The following is a 26,871-nucleotide window of genomic DNA, read 5'->3' on the forward strand; positions in this document are numbered from 1 at the left end:
TTTTGAATTTCAGACTCTTTTTGAGAATATTTGCATATACATAATGAGATGTTCTGGGATAGGACCCATGCGTAAACATAAAATTCATTTATGCTTCATATATACCTTATACACATAGCCTGAAGGTAATCTCACATAATATTTTGGTTTTGCAGTGTTCTGACTACAACCTATCCCATGAGGTCAAGCGTGAAATTTCCCACATATGGTGTCAGGCCAGCACTCATAAAGTCTGGATTAAGGAGCATTTTGGATTTTAGATTTCCCAATTAGGGATGCAAACATATATTGAAAAATGGGGAGAGAGAACATGTCCATACAGCAATAGGAAGTCAAATGATGTTAAGAAATAGCAGGATACTCATTCATTTGTTCATTTTACAAGTATGGAGTATCAATACCTCCAAACTGAAGAAAGAGCCAAAAGTGTTGAAAGTGGCTGCCTCTGGGAGAGCAAGAATCAAGGATAGGAAACAAAGGGGCAGGATACTGTTGGATATTTGTTTATAGGCATTTGACTTTTCAGTGTGAAGACATATTTATTTTGATAAAATAGACTTTGACTTGAAAAGATAAATTCTGTTAAAGCATGATAATTCAGGTTAAAAAATAGGTTCTTAAATAGTTCTTATTAATTGTGAGTTAGATATTAAGTTTATTAAATATACATAGGTATAAAGAATGATTTTTTAAAAACCAACTGGTCATTAGCTCAATTTATAAACAATTAGTATAACTATAATGATTTGTTTTTATAAACCTGTGATGGGGGGCCAGCTGGTGGCATGTTGGCTAAGGCACTATATTCTCATATGGCCAGATGCAGTTCAAGTCCTGGACCTGTGGCTTGAAAATTATGCCAAACCCATAAGCGTTATGTGCCCAAAATCCTGAGAGGAGAATGGAGAGGGGACTGTGGCATGGCCATTCTCCCTGACAGGGGTTGGGGGAGATGACTTCTCACTTCCCCTCTGTCTTTCCCTTTTTTCTTCAGTAAGTACCATGCACTCTATGGCAAAAATCTAAAAAAAAAAAAAAAAAAAAAGCTGTGATGGCCCTAGTAATAAAGTTGAAAATAAAGGCCTGTTACTAGCCACCCCTTACCTCTGTAACATATACCATCACATACAAATGCAACTGTGTTGTTTTCAAAAACACACAGTAAGTCAAATCACTAATAAAAGGTTACCTTAAGAGAACTATAGGGCTGGCCCTGTAATGCAGTATAAGCCTGTGCATAGGGAGCCAGGTCCCAAATGGCTGACTATGGCTAAAGTCCCAAAAATGGTGGGGGAACATGCTGGGTATGTCTATGTATATGCCCTGAAACCTGACAAGATGGAGAACTGGAGAAAAAAGGATTTCCCTATCTGAGGGTGACTCTCTCTGTCTCTCTCTAGTGACTGCATGTGCCTTCTGCAATAAGTAAAAGAAGGCAAGCCACAGGAAACACACTTCAATGAACACTTACTTCTAAGTATATTAATGTACCAACAACTGACCTTGGTGGTTTCTCAAGAACCTGAAAGACACATACGTTTTTTTGAGAGCTTTTTGCTATAAGGTGTGTGCACTCGTTAGAGAGACAGAGACAGAAAGTGAGAAATCACCCCCCTGGAGGGATGGCCATGCTGCAATCCCGTCTCCTTCATTCTCCTCTCAGGATCTTGGGCATGCATGCATATGCGCCTGGGTGAATTTAAGCAACCAGGTCCAGGACTCAAACCGCAGTCAACTACACGGGAATCCAGTGACATAGCCATTACGCCATCTGCTGGTCCCAAACCTGAAAAATATTTTAATGCAGTTTATCCTTAGTTATTTAAACATGAATACCTATTATATGCCTGGAATATATTAGTAGTTCAATATCTAACCAGTTAATACATTTCTACTGCCAATTTGCCTATATTTACTAAGCAACTGGATCTGAACATTACAAGTTCAGATTTAGCTAAACTGGATTAATGGAGTCCCTTCAACAGTTCAAACAAAAGGGTTAATGACTCTGAGGTTCCCATCTTTTCACTAAGGGACATAAAAGCCCTTTGGATGTGGTAATTCAGCCTGCTGTGCCCTTGGAGGTGGGCAGGTGCCAGTCACTACTGCCCTAACTGTGCCACTGGGGTCGGTCAATAAAGCAGAAGACCTGCCCCTGTCCACCCTGGTGCTACTCAGTGAGGTTGCAGTGGACACTAGCCAGGGTGCCTGTGACCCATATTCCTCAAAATGAGAGCTGAAGTTTTGCTCTGACTCCCCTTTGAAGTTTCTCCAAGTCCTGGGATTTTATGGTACAGCTTGGGTCACCCCTGCCATTATCAATGTTTGAAGTATGTTTGGGGAAAATCTATTCGGAGTGTCTCTGGTGTTAACGCAGAACAACTGCCCCATAAAAACTGCTTTCCACAGGGAGTTCAAAGGAACTTATCCAAATATTGTGGGTTTGTCCTGCTCCACCAACTTTGCTAGGGTAGAAGGCTGTGGTAAACTAAAATAGATACAGCTTCTTGATCACCTGAAAGAGTTTTATCTGTGCCTTCTGACAGGACGGATCTTGCATTGTCATGTGGTGTGCAGCTACACTTACCAAGATGCTGAAGCTGAGATTTACTGAGATGCAGGTGAAGGTGAAGGGCAATTAGGTAAAGTATTGTAAGAGGTCTTGCTGATGTGATAAAATCTTCCCAATTGTCACTTCAAAAAAATCCAGTAAAAGTCAGGAGTAAACCAAGAGGGATGACAACTGTTGGCAGGAAGCCAAAGTGAAGCATCACATTTCAGTGGTTCCCTATAGCTTAATCCAAATTAATCCCTCATTGCCGATATGTGCTATTTATTAGCAAAATGATGGATCATCACCATATTTTCAAATAGAACAGCTTGTCAAGGAAATTAACCAGGTACAGGTGTACCTGTCAGCTGGTAGCATATTTGCAGAGTCAGAAGAGGTGAGAAGAATGGCACTGTTTCACACTTCTACAAATCTTTTAAAGTCTTGCTTAACTGAAAACAGCTGTAATCTCATATTTGCATCTAGAGATACTCAATATGGTACAATATCCCATACTACGTAGCTTCTAGAAAACACTGTACACTCATTAGAGAATGTTATTATCAAAACTGTTATGTACATATATGAATTCACATAAAAGGGTTTGATGTGATGGATCTGCAGTTCCCCAGGGGTCCCTAGACCCTCTGTTCTTTGCTAATTAAAAATAAGTTTCTTTGGTGCCAGTAGGTGGCATGGTGGTTAGGATGCTGGACTCCCACATGGCCAACTATGGTTTGAGTCCTGGATCCAGTGGCTTGAAAATCATGCCAGGTATGTGTGCATGCATGCCTAAAATTCCAAAAGGAGAATAGAGGAGAAGGAACTGCCATCCCCCTGGGAGTGATTTCTCACTTTTTCTCCCTCTATCTCTCTGGCGAGCACACACACCTTATAGCAAAAACCTTTAAAAAAAAGAAAGTTTCTTCTATGTTTTAAAAATACACAGAAGATTAGTAACACTGTTAACCAGTTATATATTTTTTTTTGAGAGTTTTTTTTTTTTGCTATAGGGCGCGTGCACTTGCCAGAAAGACAGAGTGAGACAGAGAGATAGAAAGCGAGAGATCACCCCCCAGGGGGGATGGCCACACCACAATCCTTTCTCCTCTATTCTCCTCTCGGGATCTTAGCACACATGCATACACGCCTGCTGTGACTTTAAGAACACCGGGTCCGGGACTGGAACTGTGGTTGACTACATGGGAGTCCAGCGACATAGCCATTATGCCAACTGCTGGTCCCAGTTTTATATATTTTTTTTATTGCCTGAGAGTATGTGCTGTATGAGCCTGGACAGAAAGAGTGAAAAAGACAGAGGGAGGAAGAGAGAAAGAAAGCATCCTCCATAAGTCATACCACAATCCCTTTTCCTCCATTTCTCGACTGGGATTTTGGGCATACAAGCACATGCATCCGACATGATTTTTCAAGCCATTGGGGCCAGAATTTGAACTGTGGTCTGTCATGTGGGATTTGGCTCCTTTAACCATTAGGCTATAGGGCCAGCTCAACCAGATTTGAACTATATAAGGCTAATACAATAAAAACAGTTTTAGAATATATTGTTATAACAATGTCTTGTTAATTAAACTCTACTTTTCCTTCCTTTGACAAATTATTGAGAATTTAGCAGGCAACTTTCTTTGAGATGCAGTCAGGCAGAAGATCCCTAGATAAAGGCATCAGGGCAAGACAATTTAGGGTGAATTGTAGCATTGAAACCTATCTCCCCTTTCACCAAAGCTTATACGCTATTACATAATACAATATTAAGGCTTTAATTCCCTTTTAGTCCATATGTCCTAGTATCCCAAAATGATCTTAATCTGAAGCTCTTTGGGAGCAGGCGGCTTGAATTCAAAACTGGATCCTTTCTTTAAGGAAGATTCCAATTTCATCCTGGATAAGATGGAGGACTTTTTAAGAGAAGACCATGAAAGACATGGCATAGTCATAGAAACCTATTAATAAAAATAAGAAAATCCAACTCCAGGGCAGAGGAGTTCCATGAGTAGAAAATGGCTGTTCATTCTTCTCTAGTGCAAAATACACAAATTTTTCTCAGGATGAAATGTATATGGACACTTGCATTTCTCTTGAAGTTCAACTCAAAAATCTCAAGTGTGTATCTTAAGTACATAATTTTACATTATCCCCACGGAGTTTAAAAAACTGAATTCACTGAACATAGAAGGTACTCCACATTTGCAATGCCAGAGAATTTTTAAATATAGGAAATCAAATCAGAAAGCACTCACATCTGGGACCAGCAGTAATGGCTATGTTGCTGGACTCCCATGCAGTCAACTGCGGTTCGTGTCCCGGACCCAGTGGCTTAAAACTCACGCCGGGCGCATGGTGCGTGCATGCCCAAGATCCCGAGAGGAGAATGGAGGAGAAGGGATTGCGGTGTGGCCATCCCCCCTGGGGGTGATTTCTCGCTTTCTGTCTCTCTGTCTCTGTCTGAGGAGCACATGCGCCCTATAGCGAAAACCTCTTAAAAAAAAAAAAAAAGAAAAGAAAAGAAAGCACTCACACCTTCCATTCTATTTTCTTTGTGCAAAGGCTTGCTGGTTGAGAATAAAGGACCAGACTTTAAAGATGTACATACCTAAATTCAGTTAAGTTTTACTTTTGGAAGCAGCATTGTATCTTTTCCATAAAGTCAATCATCTCTGCATGACAAAAATGGCAAGAATTAGATGCTCTCCTTTCTAGAAATGATAATGTACCATGACCAAAAAAGTGGTTTTTTTTTTCTAACAGATAATCTTGCATAAAAATGAGTCATGGGATTTCAGAAATGGAAAAGCTTTTCTCAAAGCTTTGTGAACATACAAACTTTGCACTTTTTTTTTCAGCAATGGATCTCAGCTTTCCATAAGTTATGTTACAATGAGAATGGCATTGTCTGGGGCCTTTGAGTGAAAGGGGATTACAGTGTTTAGAGTTCAGCAAGAGGGAAGATGTCTGTCTCAGAAAATAAGATTTCTCTGCTTATGTTCCTGTGAGAAGAATTTTAACTTATAAGGCATGAAGGACTGTTAAGATGTTTCTTAAAAATAACTTATCTTGTACTTTCATCAGCTTACAACAGATCTGAGAGAGAGAGAGAGAGAGAGAGAGAGAGATTCAGTTCATGGGATTTCAGAAATGGAAAAGCTTTTCTCAAAGCTTTGTGAACATACAAACTTTGCACTTTTTTTTTCAGCAATGGATCTCAGCTTTCCATAAGTTATGTTACAATGAGAATGGCATTGTCTGGGGCCTTTGAGTGAAAGGGGATTACAGTGTTTAGAGTTCAGCAAGAGGGAAGATGTCTGTCTCAGAAAATAAGATTTCTCTGCTTATGTTCCTGTGAGAAGAATTTTAACTTATAAGGCATGAAGGACTGTTAAGATGTTTCTTAAAAATAACTTATCTTGTACTTTCATCAGCTTACAACAGATCTGAGAGAGAGAGAGAGAGAGAGAGAGAGAGAGATTCAGTGTCATTAACACGGTTCTTAATGTTGTTTCTTTATCTGGGGTTGCTCAGGTAGCATGAGGAATGAGAAATAACCCATCTACCTTCAAGGATTCTCTGGAAAGACCAGGTTTGACAAGGTTACGAAGTGAGAATACAAGGGTATCACCTCATACATACATACACAGGGTCAGCAGAAGATGGATAAAGGGGTAGCCACTAGTTGCCACCTTTGCATGACAAAGCAGAGGTCTGGCAGTCCCTTCCCTTCAGTTAGATAGAGCAGTAACTCTTCAGTTCCACTGAAATGTAATTCCTTTTCATGATGAAAATGACATGTTAACTAAGACACCAGTTGCTCCAAGCAGCACGTGATTATTAAGCCAATAAACAGATTTGGACAAAGAGAAGAAACAGCCTCAGGGATGAATAGTTAATAGCTCTAGCTTTTCACCCTTACCAATACATGTGTCTTTGTATCTACCCTACTAGAGACTACAAGACTCATCTGAAGGGGTATGCCTGAACTTCTTAAACAAGTACGAGGCAGTAGCCATCGGATGATGTAGTGCATCATTTTTTGGAGAGAGTGAGTTTTCCAATAGGGCTTGTGTGCTTGCTGGAGAGCCAGAGAGACAGAAAGCGAGAAATCACCCCCCAGGGGGATGATGGCCATGCACGAGCCCTTCTCCTCCACTATCCTTTTGGGATTTAGAGCATGCACACACGTGAGCCTGGCGTGAGTTTCAAGCTGCTGTCCGGGACCTGAACCACAGTTGACGTAGGAGACCAGTGACATAACCATTATGCTATCTGCTGGTCCCTGGAGCATCTTTTTAAAAGGTCAATTATACTAGCTGGCAATTATAAACATTTCCTTATTAAAACAACATAGGGGACTGGCATGTGGCATGGTGGTTAAGGGCACTGGACTCCACATGGCCGAGTGGTTTGAATCCTCGACCTAGTGGCTTGCTTTCTCACTTTCCCTCTTTCTCATTCTGTCCCTCTTTGGTCAAATTAAAAATAAATAAAGTTAAATACAATAATTCTTTTAAAAAAAGGAATAAAATATAATGTCTATTTACAGTTTAAGATTAACTAGGAACTTTTGATGAAATGTTGGACCTGTTTTGCTACCAAATACACAGAATATATCAGCCTACTTGCCTCTGCTTCACATGGAACATTAATGCAAAATACTGAGAGTACTGTCGTATTGTACTGTTATATCCTAGAGTACGTTTTAATTTTTATTAGATTTTCACCTTTGGAAGTTCCATAATGGCTTGATTTAAACCAATTCTGGGGCCAGACGATGGTACAGCAGTAAAATGCGAGGCCCTGCAAGACAAACCCATGAGGGCAGGTTGCTGACTGGTATCCAAGACTTCCCTGTGAATGCGAGTCATTCGTGTGGCCGTGACTGGAGCTGGCTGAGGCTGGGGAAGGTAGCAGTGCCGGAGCCTTGCTGGGGGTGCTGGCTTACTCCCTCTTTCTCTGCCTCTGTCTCATTCACTCATTGAATACATGAAATTAAAAAATATATAAATTTATTTTTAAAAAGTAAATAAAATAAAAAATTAAAGGGCCTCTGAAGCACAGCAGTAACATGCTGCTCAAGCAAAGCTGAATGCCACACAGTGCCGGCAGACTGGAACCCAGCCCAGGTTGGCCTGAAACATGCAGAGCATGCACACGCGTCCCTGGATCCCAGAGGCTGGAGGGCCAGAAGAGGGGCTCGCTGTGTGACCTGACCCTGTGGACGGTGCTCATTTCTCTCTCCCTCTCTGAGTTGTGTATGTGTACACACTCTATCATGAGTGAAGACATAAAACATAAAGCAATTCTGCTCAATGCGCTGTGTGCGATGTTTGATATAACAAACGTCTGCTTTCAGAGCAGGATAATTAAAAATGGTATTAATGACTTAAAATAACAGAGGAAGAGCTTCTTTAATTCTCTTTGCTGCTTTTTCCTGACCTGTCTACCTGATTGCATTGAGACTCTGGTGACTTGAGAGGTTTTAAGTAACCTTTTATCTAGACGGTCACAGGCAAGGTGCAAGCACTTGGTTACAAAAAGTGCCATTGCTTTAGAAAATCCATTTTAATTTCACATCCAAGAGGTCGTGATGGCAAGAGTCTTTAACAAATTTTGGGTGGTGTCATGGGAATGTTTTTACTGAAAAAGGCAAATATACCCACCATAAATCTTTTCTGTGAAATAAACCAAAAGGTTACTCAAAAGCTTTCAGAGCAACTGGAATTTCTATCTACGTGCACAACACAGGGGTCCTGGGATTCCAGAACATCATCAGTCCTGATGGCTATATTCTTAAACATTGATCTATCACTATCCTTCAAATTGCCCCTTCTCCCTTATCTAACTTAAATAACAAGATAAGCTCCAATACTCCTGGGCTTTGCTAAATTAGTTTAAATATTTCAAGTTCTGCCAAGTCCCATTTCTTCCCCCTTTTTGGGTCTTGACTAAAAAGGTGAGGAACTACTTTGGAGGACACCTCAGGGCCCAGCTTTATAAATCTTCATCTGCTATTTTCCAAAATGTCACACACTCTAAAGTCTACAACAGAAACAAACAAGCAAATAAACAGCTCAGAATCAGACACTCCTCTCTTTTCAAAGGTACTTTCACCTTCTATTAAACCACACAATGGTCGATCCTGTGTCTCTGTGGCTTTCAAATACTGCTGTCAGATACTAACACACACAAGCAGAGAGCTGGACATGCTCGTGTGGCTTAGGGCCCTGCTTTGGCCTGTTTGTTTGAAGGGTAGTGGGCTTTTCTACATGGCTTCAATGGCACCACAAGGGTGGTTGCATCGGTGCCATTTTCATAAACTCTGCTTGGGAACAGACAAATGTGGCCCTATACACGTAGGCTAGAAGATGCAACCTGAGCCAGCAGAACGTTGCTTTGGAAAAGGCTTCCTATTTCAGTTCCAAACCACACATACTTGTACAGTTAACAAATGCAGTGGGGGATATTAGTCCACAGCATTCGTGTCGCGGCCAAAGGCTCTGCTGTCCTCCGCCCTCCTCTCCCCTCCACCCCCACCTGCCTTCCCAAGAACTGTTTGATTGCAGAGAAATTTCAGAGGAGAGGTAGGTGGCCGTTTCAGAATGTCTGCTCACTCCAACAAGGAGAGGAACTTGGAAGTCTTTAAATCTAAAAGAACATAAGGAGGGGGGTTCCCTATAAATAAAATCATGTTCAAATAAACACAAAAAGGAGCCAGTGTTTCCTGTAAGGCCACGTTTCAGATGGATTACTGGAAGGAGTATTCTTTCACAGTTTTATGGCTTACTTTGCTATCATCTGCTTAAAATTTGGGTCATTTAAAACATAGATGCTAAGATCTAAGCCTTCACTTGGATGAAATATTACAAAGGAAGCAGAAAGTCTCATTCCAAGTGCAGACTCAGAGGCAGGACTCTTGGACTCTTGGGTTCTATTCCTGGCTTGGTCCCTGGGCTAGGGTCAGCCCTCGGTCAGAATCTCACTTCTAATCCCTTCAAATCATTTGTTAGTCCCTGTTGTCTAAACAGTGGGGAAAAACCCTGAGTAACACCCCTGGATCTTGTTCAATCAACTGGGATGGTCAGAGAGGGTTATAACTCACTTCCAAGAAACCAGGGTGATTTATCCCTTGGGTAGAACCAGTATGCTCCTAAGAGATCACACTGTCATCAGAATAAACCTTTAAGGCACCGAAACATTTCTCCACCTGCAAGCATGTCTGTGTTCTTTTAATGTGACTCAAAAATAGCACCCCCCAGCATATTTATGGTTCTTTATAGCTTCCACACTAAAATAACTCTGGTTGGGCTTCAGGGCCCTGAGAGGTAGGATAAATAGGTATCTTTAGCACCAATATATAGATGAAAGCATTGAGGCTTAGATAGACTAAGAGACTTGACCAAGGACCCTAAGCTAATACATGAAAAGAAGCTGGGGCTTAGCTCCTGAGAATGCTAAGGTCAAGTGCTCTGTTCTAACACAGGGCTCCTCGTTAATAACCCTACTTTCAAAACTGGGCAAATGGAGAGAGTAACTGGTGAAAGGGTTACCACTTAATCCTTCAGAAGAATCTGTAATGCTTTTTTCATTCAATGAAGGGCACTGTGATCCATCTAGTCCTCCAACTAGCATGGGTTTGGCACGTGCCCACTCACTTCTATAACTTCTGCCATGGTTCTCCCACTCCTGGCACTTTCAGGCATAGAGAGGAGTTGAAGGAGCTCTCCTTTGAGCTTCCCTGTGCACAGGCCCATGACCACCCAGCTGCTCCTCGCTTATCCCCACAGCTTTTTGGGGACGAGTGAATGGCTAGGCAGATCACTGTTACAGGAAATCTGCAGTTAAAGTTCAATTAGACTGCCCACTTACTGCCTGCTTTGAGGCAAGCTGCATAGCTTTATTGTGTCTCAGGTGCTTCATCTACGTGGAAATGGAAAACATAAATGGGCTATGACGAGGAATGAGTAGTACTGACTGCGAATGGTTCCATAGCGCCTTCACTGGGTACAGCTCCAAGTGCAGCGCACCTGGCAGGGTGTGGTCTCTGCAGCTGAGCTCCTGAGAATGCTAAGGTGACAGGCTGAAGGAACCAGAGAGAGAAAATGTGGTGCTGGCCAAGATGCAAAATCATGTCAGATTCAGCCACACAAGGAAATTGCTGGTAATGGGAAAAGCCAATCTGGATGAGCAGGAAAGAAGCTGTGTAGCACACCATACCTTGATACCACCTGAGTCTGATACATGCCAGGACATCCTATAAGGACCAGCCAGGCCCAGGCACTACAGTGCAGTGCAGTGGAAGGGTGCTGGTCTGAGACTGGCCCTTCCAACTCCGGCCAGCTGTGTGGCTGTGGAGCCACCATGTGATTTCTCTGATTGCCTTTGTCCTATCTGTAGTATGAATAGTCCTATTTGTACTAAATGAAGTATGGAGAGATGGCACATGTGCAGGTACCTAGACAATGTTTGTCACTGAGCAGCGCTAAGTCTCTTCCTTTTGATGTTGTACATGCACTCCCCCTTTACCTGGCATGGGATTCTTTCTTCTATTCACCTGACCAACTTCTGCTTCTACTTTAGGCTTCATCTCAAATATTACTTCCCCAGAAAAGCCTGTCTTGACTCTACTGACTACTAGGTTAGCCACTGTCCCCTTCCCCTTTTCTACAATTTGGTCTCACAGCACCTTGCAAATCCCTGTGCCATTTATCTCAATTTCAGCAAAGAATTATTTACATATGACTGTTCCATGTATGCTGACTTAGTTATAAGCTATTTGAACTAGGGGCAATCTTGCTTTCTGCTTTATTCCCAACCCTGAATTCACAGGGAATTTTCAATCAACATTTGCTGCCTGGAAATTAATGAAAGCAGGTAACATACCAGCTGATGCCATGTCAAACCTTAGAATGCAATGCTGGGTAACTGGCCAAACAACAAGAATACCTTTCTGTGTGCAACAAACAGCTACAATTACTTGTGCTCACCCAAAGAACCCAAAACCTCATCAAGTGACAATGTATAAAATTCAAGTGATTTCTTTCTAGTCAACAGCACAAGATAACCTTGAAAAATGTTAACATATACACTTCAAACCCTTTTTGAAACAAATCAATAAATCTCTTGACCATGTGGGGATTTTAAGAATAAGGATGGGTCTCTGGGAATTCTTAGGGGCCTTCTACCTTATTCACACTTTGTTAGGTCTTACTGTGTTAACAAAACCTTGGAGATGAGCAGAAAACCTTGAGCAGAAATGGAAATACTAACTTAAAATACTTTCAAAACTTCCCTACTGCCTGCCCCACCCCACAACTTCATTAATGCTTCAAAATATACTCAAGGACTGTTTTAGCTTTGTATCTGAGAATAGAATATAATTTAACTAAAGTAAACTTGACAGATCCTTTTTTTAAAAAGCAGCTGCTTCCAGATGGAAGACATTCTGGCAGAACACATTTCATGGTCCCAGTTGACAATTCTGAGCATTTCCCCTAATGCAGTAATGTGTCATCAGTAAGGTTTCCCAGTGACAGACAAATGGATTCATTTTAATCAGGGACGATTTTATTTCAAATCCTATTTGAGGGAGAATTAGGGTGTGGACATGGTCTAGGCATTAGGCATTCTAAAAGGGCACATTAATTCACCCAGGGAACATCTATTATCCAAGCAGCACCAAAATCCTTCTGGGCTTAAGTGGAGTCCAGCTTGGCTGGAAATTGTAACATTCATTATACCCTTTGTTGATAAGAAACCCCAATTAGTCCCTCTGGAAAAGGGAGGATAAAGCAGGCCACTAAAATGAACAGCTAAATTAAAGTGGTTGGGTTCTGTGGGATTTGGAGTTACAGGGGCTCTCCCTGACTTCCAGTCTTGGCTAGATAAGACAAGGCAATGTCTCATAGCAGAACTTGCTGAGTTGGGGGGCTCTTTTTATTTTGCGGTTAGGGGACTGGCTGGAACTTTCAAGTGAATGGAAAACTAAGAAGGAGCAGGTCCATATGGTGAACAGTAACCACAGGGAATCGAGAACTATATAATGGATACCAGGAGCAAGGACCCAGCCTTCAGTGTGATGGTTTTATCATGGGCATGTGGGGGTCTAGTTGATTTGACAAACAGGAAGCTTCTAATGGCGTAATCCTATTTCTGACATTTCTGTTGAAGAAAAACAACACAATATACTTCGTATTAGGTGGGCAGAAAAGTTATGACACATTTTTGCATGAAAAAAGAAACATAGATTAAAAAATATGTCATGACTTTTCTGATGGCCCAATATATAAATTCATGCCAGGATTTTATGCCTCGTTTTCATGAATATATGTTAAGGAGGTCAGAAATTTCAGTTACAAGTATTCAACTTACAAACATAACTAAGAGAGAATGAGTAGGATCAAACACATCGGATTAGGAGAAACAGCAGACCTGGGCTGGAAACTGAAAAGCCACTCTCACCATGACCACTGACCTGGGGCCACTGAGTGTGGCTGTGTCTCTCACTGCCTGTGCTGTTTCTGATGCGAAATCCAGGGCGCCTGCCACTGGCTTGGTTACAGTGCCAACAAGCCCTTTTCCAAGGCCAGATATGAAACCGCTGACACCTCCTTCTGTTTTCACACCTTCTACTGTTGAGGTTATAACACTGGTCAATCCACCAATGATACCTAGCAAAAAAGACAAGAGCTATTGTAAGCTGATCAAGGACAAAAAGAAAGCATTTAAAACCAACCTCAATTCTGTACACCTAGAATGACAATTTAAGGGCATCTGTTAATCTCTGTGCTGGAAGGGTATAGACAGGCCAACTCAAAGACAGACAGGGAATCCAGCAGACATGTTCATTAAGTCCAGAGTCTCAAGATACGTACTGCATGTTAGAGGTAAAGTGTGTTGCACTTTAAAAAATTCAAAGAAAAGCTGAGAAGTGAACAGTTTTTCAATTCTAGAGCTTGGGTAGCATACAGACAATCAGAAGAGGATGCAGACAGCAGGATTAATTTAACAGGGACTAGAACATAGGGCCCTTAGGGAGAGTTAGAAGAAATTGGGGTCTTATGAAATATAAGGCAGACAGATAGCTAAATACGTGTTTTCACTTTTCAAAAAACACTATGTGACTGGCCAGTGTTTTCACTTTTTAAAAAACACTATGTGACTGGCCAGTGCCACCAAATGTTTGAAACGGGGTAAAAGCCAGCATAGGCTTTGCTGAAAGCTGCTACACAGGGAACACATTCCAAGGACCTCTGTGGATTCCTGAGATTGCAGATAGGATCAAACCCTATAAGCGCCATTTTTTCTTATACATATATACCTATGATAAAGTTTAAGTTATAAATTAGATACGGTAAGAGATAAACAACAATTACTAATAATAGGATATTGTAACAATATAGTACAAGAAAAGTTATGTGAATATGGTCTCTTTCTCTCTCAAAATATCTTGAACTTTACTCCCTGACTTTGGACCTCAGCTGACCTCAGGTAACTGAAACCTTGGAAAATAAAACTGTAGATAAGGGGGAAGGCAATTACAGTACATGAAGATTTCATAAAGGACACCTAAAAAGCTGCTAAATCTATCCAGGACTCTCCACAGAGTCGACTCTGAAAGTTGCCAGCAATGGCTGAAAGAGTCTCAGAAGTGGCCAGAAGTTGGCCAAGGCTGGAAAGGTCACAGCATTGCAGGGAAGAGGCAGGCCTTGTCCAGGGAGCATTTCCAGGACTTGTGCCAGGGACACTCACAGGATGTTTACCCTCTGACAGTGGGGGTGTGAGGGAGCTCTCTAGACTCTTCAGTTCTAGTGAGACAAATTGGTAAAGGAAACTCCTTGGGCGAGAATATATTAACAATTCACAACATTTCTTTTAGATTCTAGGCCCATTAGCTCCAGTGAGGCAGTAGCCCTTTCCCAACCGTTGGAACAAAGTTCTTGCCAGAGCACGCAAAATACAGGAGAGTGCAGACCAGGACCTGAGGGACAACACTACTGAACCCAGGTTAAACAGGGTCTGCAGAGAGAACTGAGCACAGCTGCAGGTTTTAAAGCCAGGAAGACTAAGCAGAATCTGGTTCTTGTTATCTTTTAAAGGCCTTTTCATTCTGAAGGAAGAATTTGACTCTAGGCTTCTGCTTTCACATAATCGAGGGCTGCATGGATCCTCCTTGGATCCATGACTACTGGTTTCTGGTCTCAGATTGACCTAACTGGCTCCTGAAGAGCTGTACATATTATCTGTACAATCCTTGGCTGGAGGTGATTTTAAACCTTGGTCAAACCACCCATTTTCTCAGCACATTGATGTGTTCATTTCGAAAGTAAAGACAGGCACACTTTCTCTCTATATCCCAAGGATAAAGACAACTGATACACAGAAAGTACATTTCAAATACATTTGTAAAAGTCCTCTAATGGGGGCCAGCATGTGGCACAGTGGTTAAGGTGCTGAACTCCCACGGATGCCAATAGTTCAAGTCCTGGACCTGGTGGCTTGAAAATCATGCTGGGCATGTATGTGTGTGTGTGCCCAAAATCCTAGGAGAAGAATGAAGGAGAAGGGGATAATTTCTCACTTTTCCTCTCACTGTCTCTCTCTCTTTGGCAAGCACACATGCCCTATGCCAAACACACAGACACAGTAAATAAAAAGTCCTCTAATGTCTCAACACATCCTTATTACAGCAACTAGAAGATTAAATTTTTAGCCCCAAATTATTGCCCAACAGGCGACCTTTAAAATCTATAAACAGACTCATTTCAGCCAAATTTTACTTCCAGTCTGATGTCTCCTTGGGGGGCTACTCCCTTTACAGTTAATTGGGCGGCCTTAGGAAAAGCTAAGATAATTTGACCCAAAACTCAACAAGAACATTGTCCTAAACACTGTGTCCTAAGAACAAATAGAAAGATTGGGGGAGTGGGGGGAACCAACAAAACCGAGAAAACAAACAAACAAAAACTACATTCCTTCTTCTCCAAATGCAGATAATCAAGCCTGATAAGTACTGAAAAAATTCTGATGGCTTGAGGTGATTCTTAAGGATCTGGCATAAATAGCTCAAGTTACTAACAGTTAGCTATGAGCTACATGCCAGGAGCTATGTAAGGTGCACAAGTATAAAGGTAAATTTACAACCTGGCAAATAGCAAGACACACACAGCTGGCTACATACATACCCCACACTGCCATGCCTGCTCTGTCACTCTAACTGGGAGAGTGGAGCTGGTTACACAGCATTTCAGTTGGAACTGACAAGCTGAGTAGAGTTCTGAGAGGCAATGGAGTGAGGCAGAGGAGGGGAGGGTAGAAGAGCCAAAAGAGAGCAAGGGGAGCAGAACATAGGGGACAGTGGGTGGAAAAACTGATGATTTAGATGTTCAAGGGCTCTCAAAGCTGTGCTAAGAAGTTGCTGAGAAAAATGCAACAAAATGAGCCATAATTAAGGCATTAAAAGTTGGAATTTAAACAAATTCAGAGACTGGATATGTTTGTGCCATCATCTTCAAATTTTAGGCACATGAATTTATAATCCTGGTGAATGTGTGTTTATTTATTTATTTTTATCTTTCTTTTCCCCTTTTTATTTACTTATCTTAAAATATTTATTTATCTATTTATTTATTTCTATTTAATACATTTAATCACTGTGTATCATTATGGCATACCAATTGAATCTTCCCATCAGGAATACACTGCATATTGGTCCAGTCACAGATATTAGCATAAACATTATAAACAACAGATTTATTTCCATTTTGGGTCCCTTAAATGTTTTTTTGTTTGTTTGTTTGTTTGTTTTTTTGAGAGGTTTTCACTATAGGGCGCATGCGCTCACCAGAAAGAGAGAGGCAGAGAGATAGAAACCGAGAAATCACCCCCCAGGGGGGATGGCCACGCCGCAATCCCTTCTCCTCCATTCTCCTCTTGGGATCTTGGGCATGCATGCACACACACCCGACATGAGTTTAAGCTGCCAGGTCCGGGACACGAACCGTGGTTGACTATGTGGGAGTCCAACGACACAGCCATTACACTAATTGCTGGTCCCGGGTCCCTTAAATGTTCTGATGGAAGAGTTACTGCTAAGTGAAGCAAGCCAATGAGAGACAGGAATTGTATGTCCCCACTAAATATATTTTGAATGTCAGCACACTAAGGCAGAAACAGAATGACTGGGAGATATAAAAACATGGAAAGCAACGATGATACTGGAGACAGTGGGGTAGGAAGGTGGGAAATAGGAGAAGGTGAGAGGGAGGGAATCAAGGGAAAGAAGAATGTGTATTTATTTTATTACAATACATGGGGTAGGAACCAGCAGTTAGTGTAATGGCTATGTTGCTGGTCTCCCATGTAGTCGACCGTGGTTTGCGTCCCGGACCCGGTGGCTTAGAACTCACACCAGGCACGTGTGCGTGCGTGCCCAAGATCCTGAGAGGAGAATGGAGGAGAAGGGATTGCGAAATCACCCTGGGGGGTGATTTCTCGCTTTCTGTCTCTATGTCTCTCTCGTCTGTCTGGCGAGCGCACGCGCCCTATAGTGAAAATCTCTCCAAAAAAACCAAAAAAAAAACCAAAACAATACATGGGGGCCACAAACCTGGCAGCCAATTGCACATTTCCATTTCTTTAGAAGGAATGATCAGTAAGCAGAAGGAAGAGTCTTGAAGTAGGAGTTGCAGATTCTAAAAAGGGGTTCAGTTGATTATGGGGAAATAAAGGTCAGAGAAGAAGAGACTGCAATGCGGCTAACACTGAAGCAGGAGTTTCAGATTCTAAAAAGGTGTTCAGTTGATTACGGGGGAATAAAAGCCAGAGAAGGGGAAAAAACTGCAATGTGCCTAACATTCTGAAAATGGATAAGCAGCTCTCATAGGCTGTCAGAGTTCAGTTACCAGAAGGATACAACAGTAGGGTTTGGAAGGCTATCAGGTACACCAAGATAACAGGCCATTGTTTTCCTCTGTGGTCAGCTTTCTTCTTTCTACTTGCAAATGGATGGCTGCAAAGGCACCCCTGAGGGACTGTGGCAGAAGAGCCGTTCTTCTACAGCTGCTACCATGTAACTTACCATGAGCCAGGCCGTGGATGCCAGCTACAAGGTGCTCGCCACTGGTGGCCGCGTGGTACCTGATGTACTCCCGTTCTGACTGGTGCCGATTGTCCATCGTCTTCCCTAAGCCATCTGATAATGTCCCTGCAAACTGGAATGAGTGAAGAACAGAAGAGTTTTATAACCTCAGCATTATTTTTATTGCTTTAATTACTTTTAAATAAATACTTTCTTTTACTCTTAGTTAAGAAACAGTGTCTGCCCCAGGAAAGTGGTTCTCAGACACTGAACACATGCAGATTGAGGGTTACTTGCAGTGGTGGAAACGAGGCTTGCAACACAACTACTAAAAAGCCCTGATACTACTGTTCATGCTACTACAGTTCAGTTTCTGAAAAACTGTCCTGGGGGAGGAGAAGGGAGCTTTGAGATTACAAACTGGTAAGAACATAGACCCTTTGGCTCTAAGAATCAGTGGTATTCTAAACAGGAAGTATGTTAGACTGTTGCTTTAGGGTTTGGTATAAAAAACATCAACCACCCTCAAGTCATGCCTTCTTTCATTCATTCAACCATTAAGGAGTGCCTGTTAGGTGCCAAGTCCTATTTGTCAAAAGAAAAAAAATGAAGTATACAGAAAGATTAACAGCTTCTGTCATCTTTCATAGGAAGCAGCAGACTTGAACTCATGACTTCAGATACAGTCCATCCTCCTCCACGAATCTGAGAAATTTTATTTATCCTGGCATACTTTAACCAGAGAAGCTGTCCTATTCATCAAAGCTGGATAAAAAGGACATAAAACTCTGTTTTGTCACAAGACAATTTGAAAAGGTTTAAAGTGACAGTTAATAAACCACAGGGTACTTATCCTCATCATTCAGGCATAAAAAGAGAAGGATATCAAATATATAATTAACCTTCTCAGGAAGGATCTACCAAAACAAGTGGTTTAAGTGCCAATGACCCAGGACTAACCTTTGAGAAAACTCACAGGAATGTTATTTAGATATAAAGCTCAGTGGAAAGACTCAAAGTAAACAGCTTGCTTAGAAGACCCAGTACACTAGGTAGCCATCTGGGGGCCTGTTTCGATCTGATTTGGCGGGGGTGGGGTGAAGGTGGGGTGGCGGTGGAGGGTGGAGTAGGTTGATGGGGTGTGCATGTTACACACATCAGATCTGCCCTGGAAACCATCAGAGCTGAGACTTCTTGACACTATTGACTTGTGAGTTCTGGGGACAGAAAGGGACTCAAGGGAGAAGCAGTTCCATGTAAAGCAATGGTTACTGGAGAATCCATGAGGGTACTTACTTGTTTTACTCAGTCTAAATGCTCTTACAACAGAGGACAGTGACTATGACCTTTCTGGAGATATAACCCCTGTCATGACTTGTTTACTTTGGACCCGACCTTCTACATCATTCTAATTAGATAATTAAAATTAATGAAAATTAATTTTACAATTTCCTTTAGGGCAACTGGAGACACCATGGGATGTTGTAAAGCCAGTACTATAAATTGCTGAGTACGTGCTTTGGTCAGTGACCCCATTTGAAAACTGCTTTGGTACAGAAAGGTTCTAAGCCTAGACATCTGGAAGAACCTGACTCCAGTCCTCTCTCAATCATTCTGGTAGCTGTGTGACCCTGAACAAGGCACCCTCTACATCTGGAGAATGGTGCTTGTACCTACTTTGTCATGCAGCTATAAGGGTTAGTGGAGTGGCTCAGGGTCTGGCATTCTCACTTTTGTTACCAGTGGAAGGAGGAACATCCTACGTTGTTGAAAGAAGGGCTTCCAGGCTTTAGAATACTGGCCATTTGCACTAGGGTTTAACATAAGACAAAACAAACAAACAAAAACACCCCTCTTCTTCCAGCAGATAAACACCAGTCTCCAAAGTGAGTTTCTGGAGCGGCACCATCTACAAAATCAGTGTTGGATTTGATGATCTCCAAAACCCTTTCCAGCTCTGACAGTGTATAATTTTCAAGCCAAGATAGAATGTCTTTATTAAGCACTTACTCTGGGCCAGCAGAGATTTAGGTACTGCTGAGGATACAGATGACAGCCCTGGAGTCTATTCTCAAGGAGCTGTGCGTCTCATTAGGAAGATAACAACTACACACATGGAACAGTCAGCAACAAGAACCTGGAAACAAACTACGTACTCAGGAATCCTGGGGGAGAAAAATGTGACCTTTGAAAAGGGACCCAAGTAGTCCCCGCTATGTTCTAATATTATATAGAATCAATGTTCTCTCACTCGCCATGCTCCTCATTCAGTGTCTGGACAACCAAATTGCTATACATCATGTAGATTGTGAAGAGACTCCGCTCAGTCCCCACCCAGTCTCTTCACAGTCTACATGATGTATAGCAATTTGGTGTAAGAATAATAATAAAAACATATATAAATTTAAAAAAATGCCTCTCTCTGATGACTCAGGAGTAGTGAGACCATGAATATGTGAAGTGTGCCCATGCTACGTGTGTAATCTCCACAAGGCATGTGCTCCACCTGAAGAGGCTCAGGAGCACCCAGGCTACTTCCAGGGTCTTATTTGGTTCTTTCTTGATTTTCTCAAGCTTTTACTATCCTTGAGAAGGAATATTTCCTTGAAAGAGAGATTAAGGTCCCTTTTGCCTATTTCTGGCAGTTGACTTGAAAAAAGTAAAAAATAAAAAAATTCCCATAACACACTCCCCAAGAGAATATGGGAAAATAATCTAGGCAAACTGCCCAGTATCATTCCTTCTCCTTCTAATCACCTTGTTAATCAGAGAAGTTGAATATTCAAGGCTTATAGTGAAGCTGTGTCAAAGCTTAGTTGCCCACTGACTCTGCCATGGTGGACTCGGCACTTCCAGAACTTTCTGGTTCCTAGGTGTTCTCTGTATAAAGATATTGTATTGACCCAAGGAAGATGGATAACAATGACTGAAGAGATTCCGCTTACCTCTAAATAAAGGATTCTTCTATGTGCTTTTCATGCACCTCACTTTTGCCATGGGAAAGCACTTATACCTCATTCAACTACTGTCAGACTTCCAGCTGGATTCCCACTTACCTGTCTACAGAAAATTATTTGTGCAGAGCCCAACACGCAGTGAAAAGCCAGAATCCATGTGCATCTGAGGTGGGCCTAGCCCCGTCCCTTTAACCGGAAAGCCTCTGCCCCAAACCTCTCCTTCCAGTCCAACACTCAGCAAAAGGCCAGGTAGGAAGTAATGTATAATCCATCAGATGACCAGAATCCACCATCGCAGAGGCATAAGAAATATGAGAAATCAAGAAAATATCTCTCCCACAACAGGAAAGAGCAGCCAGCCCTTCACCATCCACAGACAGTACAATGGAACTCCTGGAAATGTCAGATAAAGAATTTAGGATATTCATAGTGACAAAGCTAACAAAGATTCAAGGGAAGAGAGACAACAAACTCCAGAAAATATAGGAGAAAAAGCTCCAGGAGGTGAGGAAGTTCTTCCACGATCTGAGAGAGGAAATTATACACCATAAAAAAGAATCAAACAGAACTGTTAGAGATAAAGGCTGTAATACAGAAAATCAAACCTCCAAAAACAGATTAGATCATGCAGAAGATCAAATCTCAAATGTAGAAGATGGAACCTCTGACCCAGAAAAATTCAAAAAGACTGAAAATAACCCCCAAAATGAGAATAATATTCAAGTATACTAGATACCATTAGACGCCCAAACATCCGGATAATCGGTATCCCAAAAGGTGAAGAAATTAATCAGGGCATTGATAATCTAAACCATGAAATCCTGGACGAAAACTTTTCAAGCCTAGAGAGTCATTCAAATATCCAGACCCAAGAAATACAAAGGAGCCCACACAGAATCAATCCAAAAAGATTTTCTCCAAGGCACATCATAGCCAGATTGACCAAAACCATGGACAGAGATAAGATACTAAAATTGGCAAGAGAAAAACATCAAGTTACTTTCAAGTAAGAAACAATGCAAGCAAGGAAAGAATGGGGAAATATATTCAAAGTGTTAAGTGAAACACAATTTTAACCCAAAATACTGTATCCGGCAAGATTATCCTTTATGTGGGAAGAAAAGATAAAAACATTCTCAGATAAACAAAACCTGAGAGAATTTACCAACACCAGATCAGATCAGCTCTTCGAGAAGTTCTGAAGGGAGTACTATACCAGGAAAACTAAAGACAGACAGACAAGTAAGAGGACAAAAAAATGGTCAAGAAAAAGTCCAACTTAATGGTAAAGACAAGCTCTGAAATATCAATAATAATGTTAAATGTTAATGGAAAGGTCAGACCACAGTAACACTGCAAATTCAACAAAAGAGAGATTACCCAAGACTGAACTGGTGAAATAGAATTCTATGACTTTTGTCTAAAACATTATTGATTTCCTTCTACAGTTTGTCTTATAGATTTAAGGATTTTTGTTTTGAGTTGTTGGGTTCAGTAATTTGTTAAAAAAAGAATTTTTAAAATAGAAACATAAACTTTTCTCCCTTCTGGACTCCTTTCAATTTTTTTTTTTCCAAATAAGTTAGTTTACACCTCTCTTTAGTACAAGGGGGAATGGAGAGAGAAAAAATTGTTTCAGAAGAAAATTACAGTGCATTTGCCATAGATTCTAGCCTTGTCCATACTTTAAGATCCTTTTGGGGATCAGCGGTTAGCGTAATGGCTATGTCACTGGACTCCCACGTAATTGACCATGGTTCAAGTACTGGACTTGGTGGCTTAAACTCATGCCAGGCACTTGTGCGTGCGTGCCCAAGACCTGAGAGGAGAATGGAGGAGAAGGAATTGCGGCATGGTCATCCCCCCTGGGGGGTAATTTCTTGTTTTCTGTCTGTCTCTGTCTTTCTGGTGAGTGCACACACCCTATAGCAAAAATCTCTTGAAAAAAAGAAAAAAAAAAGATCTTTTGTGAATCAATAAAATGTGAAAAAAAATGTTTAGTATGAAAGGGAAGGAGGGGAAAGGAGAAGAAAAAATGGATAAAAGTATGCTTAATTGACAAAAAATGAGAAGCTATTTGCTGATGATAATGTATGCAGTAATATCCTTGTCTTGACTGAAATGTGTGGTATTTGTGTTGGAAAAAGAAATGTATACTGTAAAGGCATGTGATAAAATGTAAATTAAAATAAATTAATTTGAAAAAAAGAAAATTACTTGTGCAAAATAACTGTTTTTGTCCTTTGCCGCTTGTGAGTAAAAAGTAAAGCTTCAAAGATATTAAGAGGCAACCATCATAACAGACTTTAGCACTAGAAATGTAGCTTTGGGAATCCGGAAAACGTATATAGATGTTGAAATCTGTGATCTAACCAAACTCATACGGGTGAAAGGTTAGTCAGGTTTTACTGAGAGAAACATTTTACAGGAACTAAACCAAAGCCAGGTGGATGACCGGTTTAGTGGTCAAAGGGCAGGGCTTTGGGCCAGGCCACCACTGAGTCTAGGGCCTCCTTTCACTATGGGAACATTCAGACATCCTTAATTCCACCTCTCACTATGTGTCTCAGTGGGAAGGTCAATCACACCCTATCCTATCTTCTGTCTTCAAAGACAGCATGAGAATACATGCGGTACAGAGGGACAGGATCCTTTGGTGCTAGCCAGAGGCCAGTAGCCTGGGATCCCCTGGGTGCCTCCTGGCTCTGGTCTCCAAGCTCGATGCATCGTCTCACTCATGTCCTCAGCTGCAAAGATGAGGACCCAAGGGAGAGGAGATCCCTGCAGGAGCTGCAGCATCACGCATCATGTAGGGAGGGATGACTGGTCTGGGGCATCCTTCACCACCACCCATCCTCCTACCCCTCAAATTGCCTGGTGACATATGATGCCTGGAGGCAGATATCTGGATTCTTCAGACAAAGAAGAATCCCAGATGTGCCGAAGGAAAGCAGAAAACCATCAGGATATAAGCGAGTACAACACACCTAAGCCCGCTCACCTAAGCAATCCAACAAATACCAAACTCTCACAGTGTGCCAAGCTAGGGATGGGAAATTAGAAGTCAGAAGTGATTTCTGCCTCCTGTCTCCAAGACCCCACTCTGGAGGTATGTATGCAGCCTAATGTAAAGACGATCACAGGCCAGTTCGAATTCTGGCTGTGACGCTTAATAGCTATAAGATCATGGATAAGTAACTTCTTTTTTTTTTCTTTTTGGAGAGGTTTTTGCTATAGGGCGCGTGCGCTCACCAGACAGAGAGAGACAGAAAGCGAGAAATCACCCCCCAGGGGGGATGGCCACGCTGCAATCCCTTCTCCTCCATTCTCCTCTCAGGATCTTGGGCACGCACACACATGTGCCTGGCGTGAGTTTAAGCCACTGGGTCCGGGACTTGAACCATAGTCGACTACGTGGGAGTCCAGTGACATAGCCATTACACTAACTGCTGGTCCCATGGGTAAGTAACTTAACCTCTGTGAGCCTCCACTTCCTCATCTTCAAAATGGGGATTAAGAATATTACCTTTGAGGATGCTGTAAGGATTAGATAATTCATGTAAAGCACTTAGCACTGGGTCTAATGCACAAGACATTCAGTAAAAACAGTATTGAGTTATCTGAACTTCAACTTCATGTGCAAAATGGGAATAATCAGGTTCTCCAGGACTATGGTGAGGATTCGGTGAGACTGTGTACAAAAAGCCTCTGGCACTGGCAAGGGGCATTTCCCCCCACCCCACTCCACCCCACCCAAGGGAAGGGGAAGCTATCCAGCAGAAGCCATAAAGGGCAGAGAGCATGTACTAGCTCTTAAACTGTGAAAGCAACTAGCAACTGGAACATAATTAGTCCACGATTTGTAACTCTGCTCATTATAAACAAAACCTCAACATCAGAAGGAGCACTTGTAGAAACTTAAGTAATTCTAGCTCAATTTGTAGCAATTTCAAAATATAAAATACTTAAGGCTTCAAAGTGAACATTGTCCAAGTTAAAATGAAAGGTTCCAAGAAACAGAATGTCATGTAGAAAACCTACTATGACACTTGTAAGAACCATGGTCTTCTCCATTCTTTGACTGAAAGAACCTTCAATACATGCCATGCTTGTGAATTTTGGCTACAGTCCAAATCTATTAATGCAATATTTTCAGCAAAGGGGTCAAAATCTCAGAACTACTTTAAGATGCCAGTTCTACCAGATGGCTAAGCTAATATACACTGCACATCAGCACTGCACATTCTAAAAATAATCCCACTGTCTATCCAAATGGAGACTCTGCAAATTACCCTGGGGCTGGGGCCCAGCTCTGAACAGTTGATTTTATAAAACCGAAATTCAAGTAGATGCTGGAATGGTGCAAGAGAAAAAAATTCACATTGTGTCCCTTGGTTCTGTCCTATCGGTTTTCCTGACCCTTTTATGATATTCAGCAAGCATGGGGTGCCACAGGTATTTGGCCAGTGTAATAGGAGCCTGGGCTTGAATTTCTCCCCCTTCTCTTGGGTTCTTCTTTCACAGTTATTTACCTAATGGAAATTTCCTCTTTAATATCCTTGCCCCACTGAGTAATTGCTGGTGACAGTATCTTCCTTGTCACCAGGGCAGATGGTGACTATGTATAACAGAAAAAGAGAGAGAAGTGACCAGAGTCTGCAAGGTGAAGAAGATGTGTTATGTTCCTTTAAGTTCAGGGTTGCATAGCTGCAAATCTCAGCTCCCAGCATGGTTCTAATTCTTTATTTTTAAAAATTAATTAATCATTTTTACATTCAATCACTTTGTAGCATTATAGTATACCAAATAAATTTTCCCATCATGAGTATACTATATATGGTTCAATCAAAGATATTACCATACATGTTATCAACAGATAAATTTCCATTTTTGCATCTCTTAAATGCTTTGCTTCTTTCTTTTTTCCCTCGATTCGCTCCCTCTTACATTCTCCCACTCCCACACTCCTCCCACACTGTCTCTGGTATCCACAGTTGCTCTCCACACCGTTATACCTCCCAGTCTTTCAGTTTCTGCCACAGAGTGCAGACACTCAGCACATATTGAGTAGAGACATACAATATGTGGCTCTAATTCCAACCAGCACTGCCTGAAATAGACTATGCTTGAAGACACACATTCCAAAAATTCAACCACAGGTTGTGCCTGTAAGACTGACACGAACTTTGGGGCGGGGATGGGAGTGGGGAGGCGAGGGGGGGCACTGCCATAATGTAAGCAAACAGGCAGGAGCAATGCAGTCAAATCATGCTCCACTGTAAGTGAAAGCTTACCTTTCCTGAACCTCAGTTTATCCGTCTGCAAAAACAGATACTTTCTACTGTAAAGGGTTGCTTTAAAGGGTTAAGGAAATAGTGAATGCACAGTGTTATGCACAGTTTCTGGCCAATTTTTACAAATTTCTTAGAAGTAGTTTGGGGTCTGCAATTTCAGAGTCATTTTTAACTCTGCTGGTATACCAGTAGGAAAACCTCCTTTGAGTCATGTAAGACTTACGGTCCTTCAAAGCTAAGGTCTTCACCATTTCCTTCTGTTTGGTGCTGTATAATATCTACTGTTAAAAATTATTCTCAGAATGTAAGTTTTCCCTTGATGTTGAAGAACCCTTTTGTAATAACTGAACAGAGAAGAGTTAAACGATAAGTTCCAAAAGGCAGGGAATATCTATCAGCTAGTCCTCACTCAGTCAAATGGTAGAGGGGTGGGACTGAGAAGTGGCAATGAAAAGGGAAGGGAAGGGAAGGGAAGTAAAGGGAGGGGATGGGATGAATGAACGAACAAGTCAAGGTTTGGCAAGAAAGAGGAATTTTGGGACCCAGAGTTCTATCCCCTAGAAATGGAGTGGATTTGTCTGTTTTCAGTTCTACTTGGTTATGGATTATGTACAACCCTAAGGCAAAGAGAAAAGGGGGGAACGTTCAGAAAGGGAACCTTATATAAGAATAATAAAGACATTTTAAACCTGGGACTGATATTTTATTCCAGTAACATGCCAAAACCAATGACCTTGCTTTTTTTTTTTTTTTTGGTCAGTGGAGTTCTAAACGGCCTCCTACCCTAAGCCACACACCATGTTGCTATTTCACGGATAAACACTTATCAGGCAACAGACACTCCTTTTCAGTTAAGAAACAAAGTTATCCAAAGCCACCCAGAATTATCTCAGCACACAAGGTCTAAACATATGCAACAAAGTTAGACCTCAAGATTGCCCTGGTGTCTTAACTAGCCCAAGACACATGCCTGCTGAA

At 41.6% G+C, this 26,871-nt stretch overlaps 1 protein-coding gene across 6 annotated transcripts in view; it reads right to left on the reverse strand.

The window, feature by feature from the left end:
- The window catches only part of VPS13D (vacuolar protein sorting 13 homolog D), a 323,690-nt gene that overhangs the window by 45,652 nt on the left and 251,167 nt on the right, over positions 1-26,871 (reverse strand). For 5 of the 6 annotated variants that reach the window (XM_006145295.3, XM_006145292.3, XM_027770624.1 and 2 more), the window contains 2 exons: positions 17,643-17,775; positions 13,038-13,233 (listed from right to left, as the gene is read on the reverse strand). In XM_006145295.3, coding sequence (XP_006145357.1) covers positions 13,038-13,233; positions 17,643-17,775 — 329 coding nt within the window. Of the gene's footprint in view, positions 1-12,371; positions 12,725-13,037; positions 13,234-17,642; positions 17,776-26,871 lie in introns of those variants that run through there. The other variant, XM_006145296.3, reaches the window with a different exon arrangement.

The sequence above is a fragment of the Tupaia chinensis genome, unplaced genomic scaffold, assembly GCF_000334495.1.
Source record: "Tupaia chinensis unplaced genomic scaffold, TupChi_1.0 Scaffold000146_1, whole genome shotgun sequence".
Classification (NCBI taxonomy): Eukaryota; Metazoa; Chordata; class Mammalia; order Scandentia; family Tupaiidae; genus Tupaia; species Tupaia belangeri.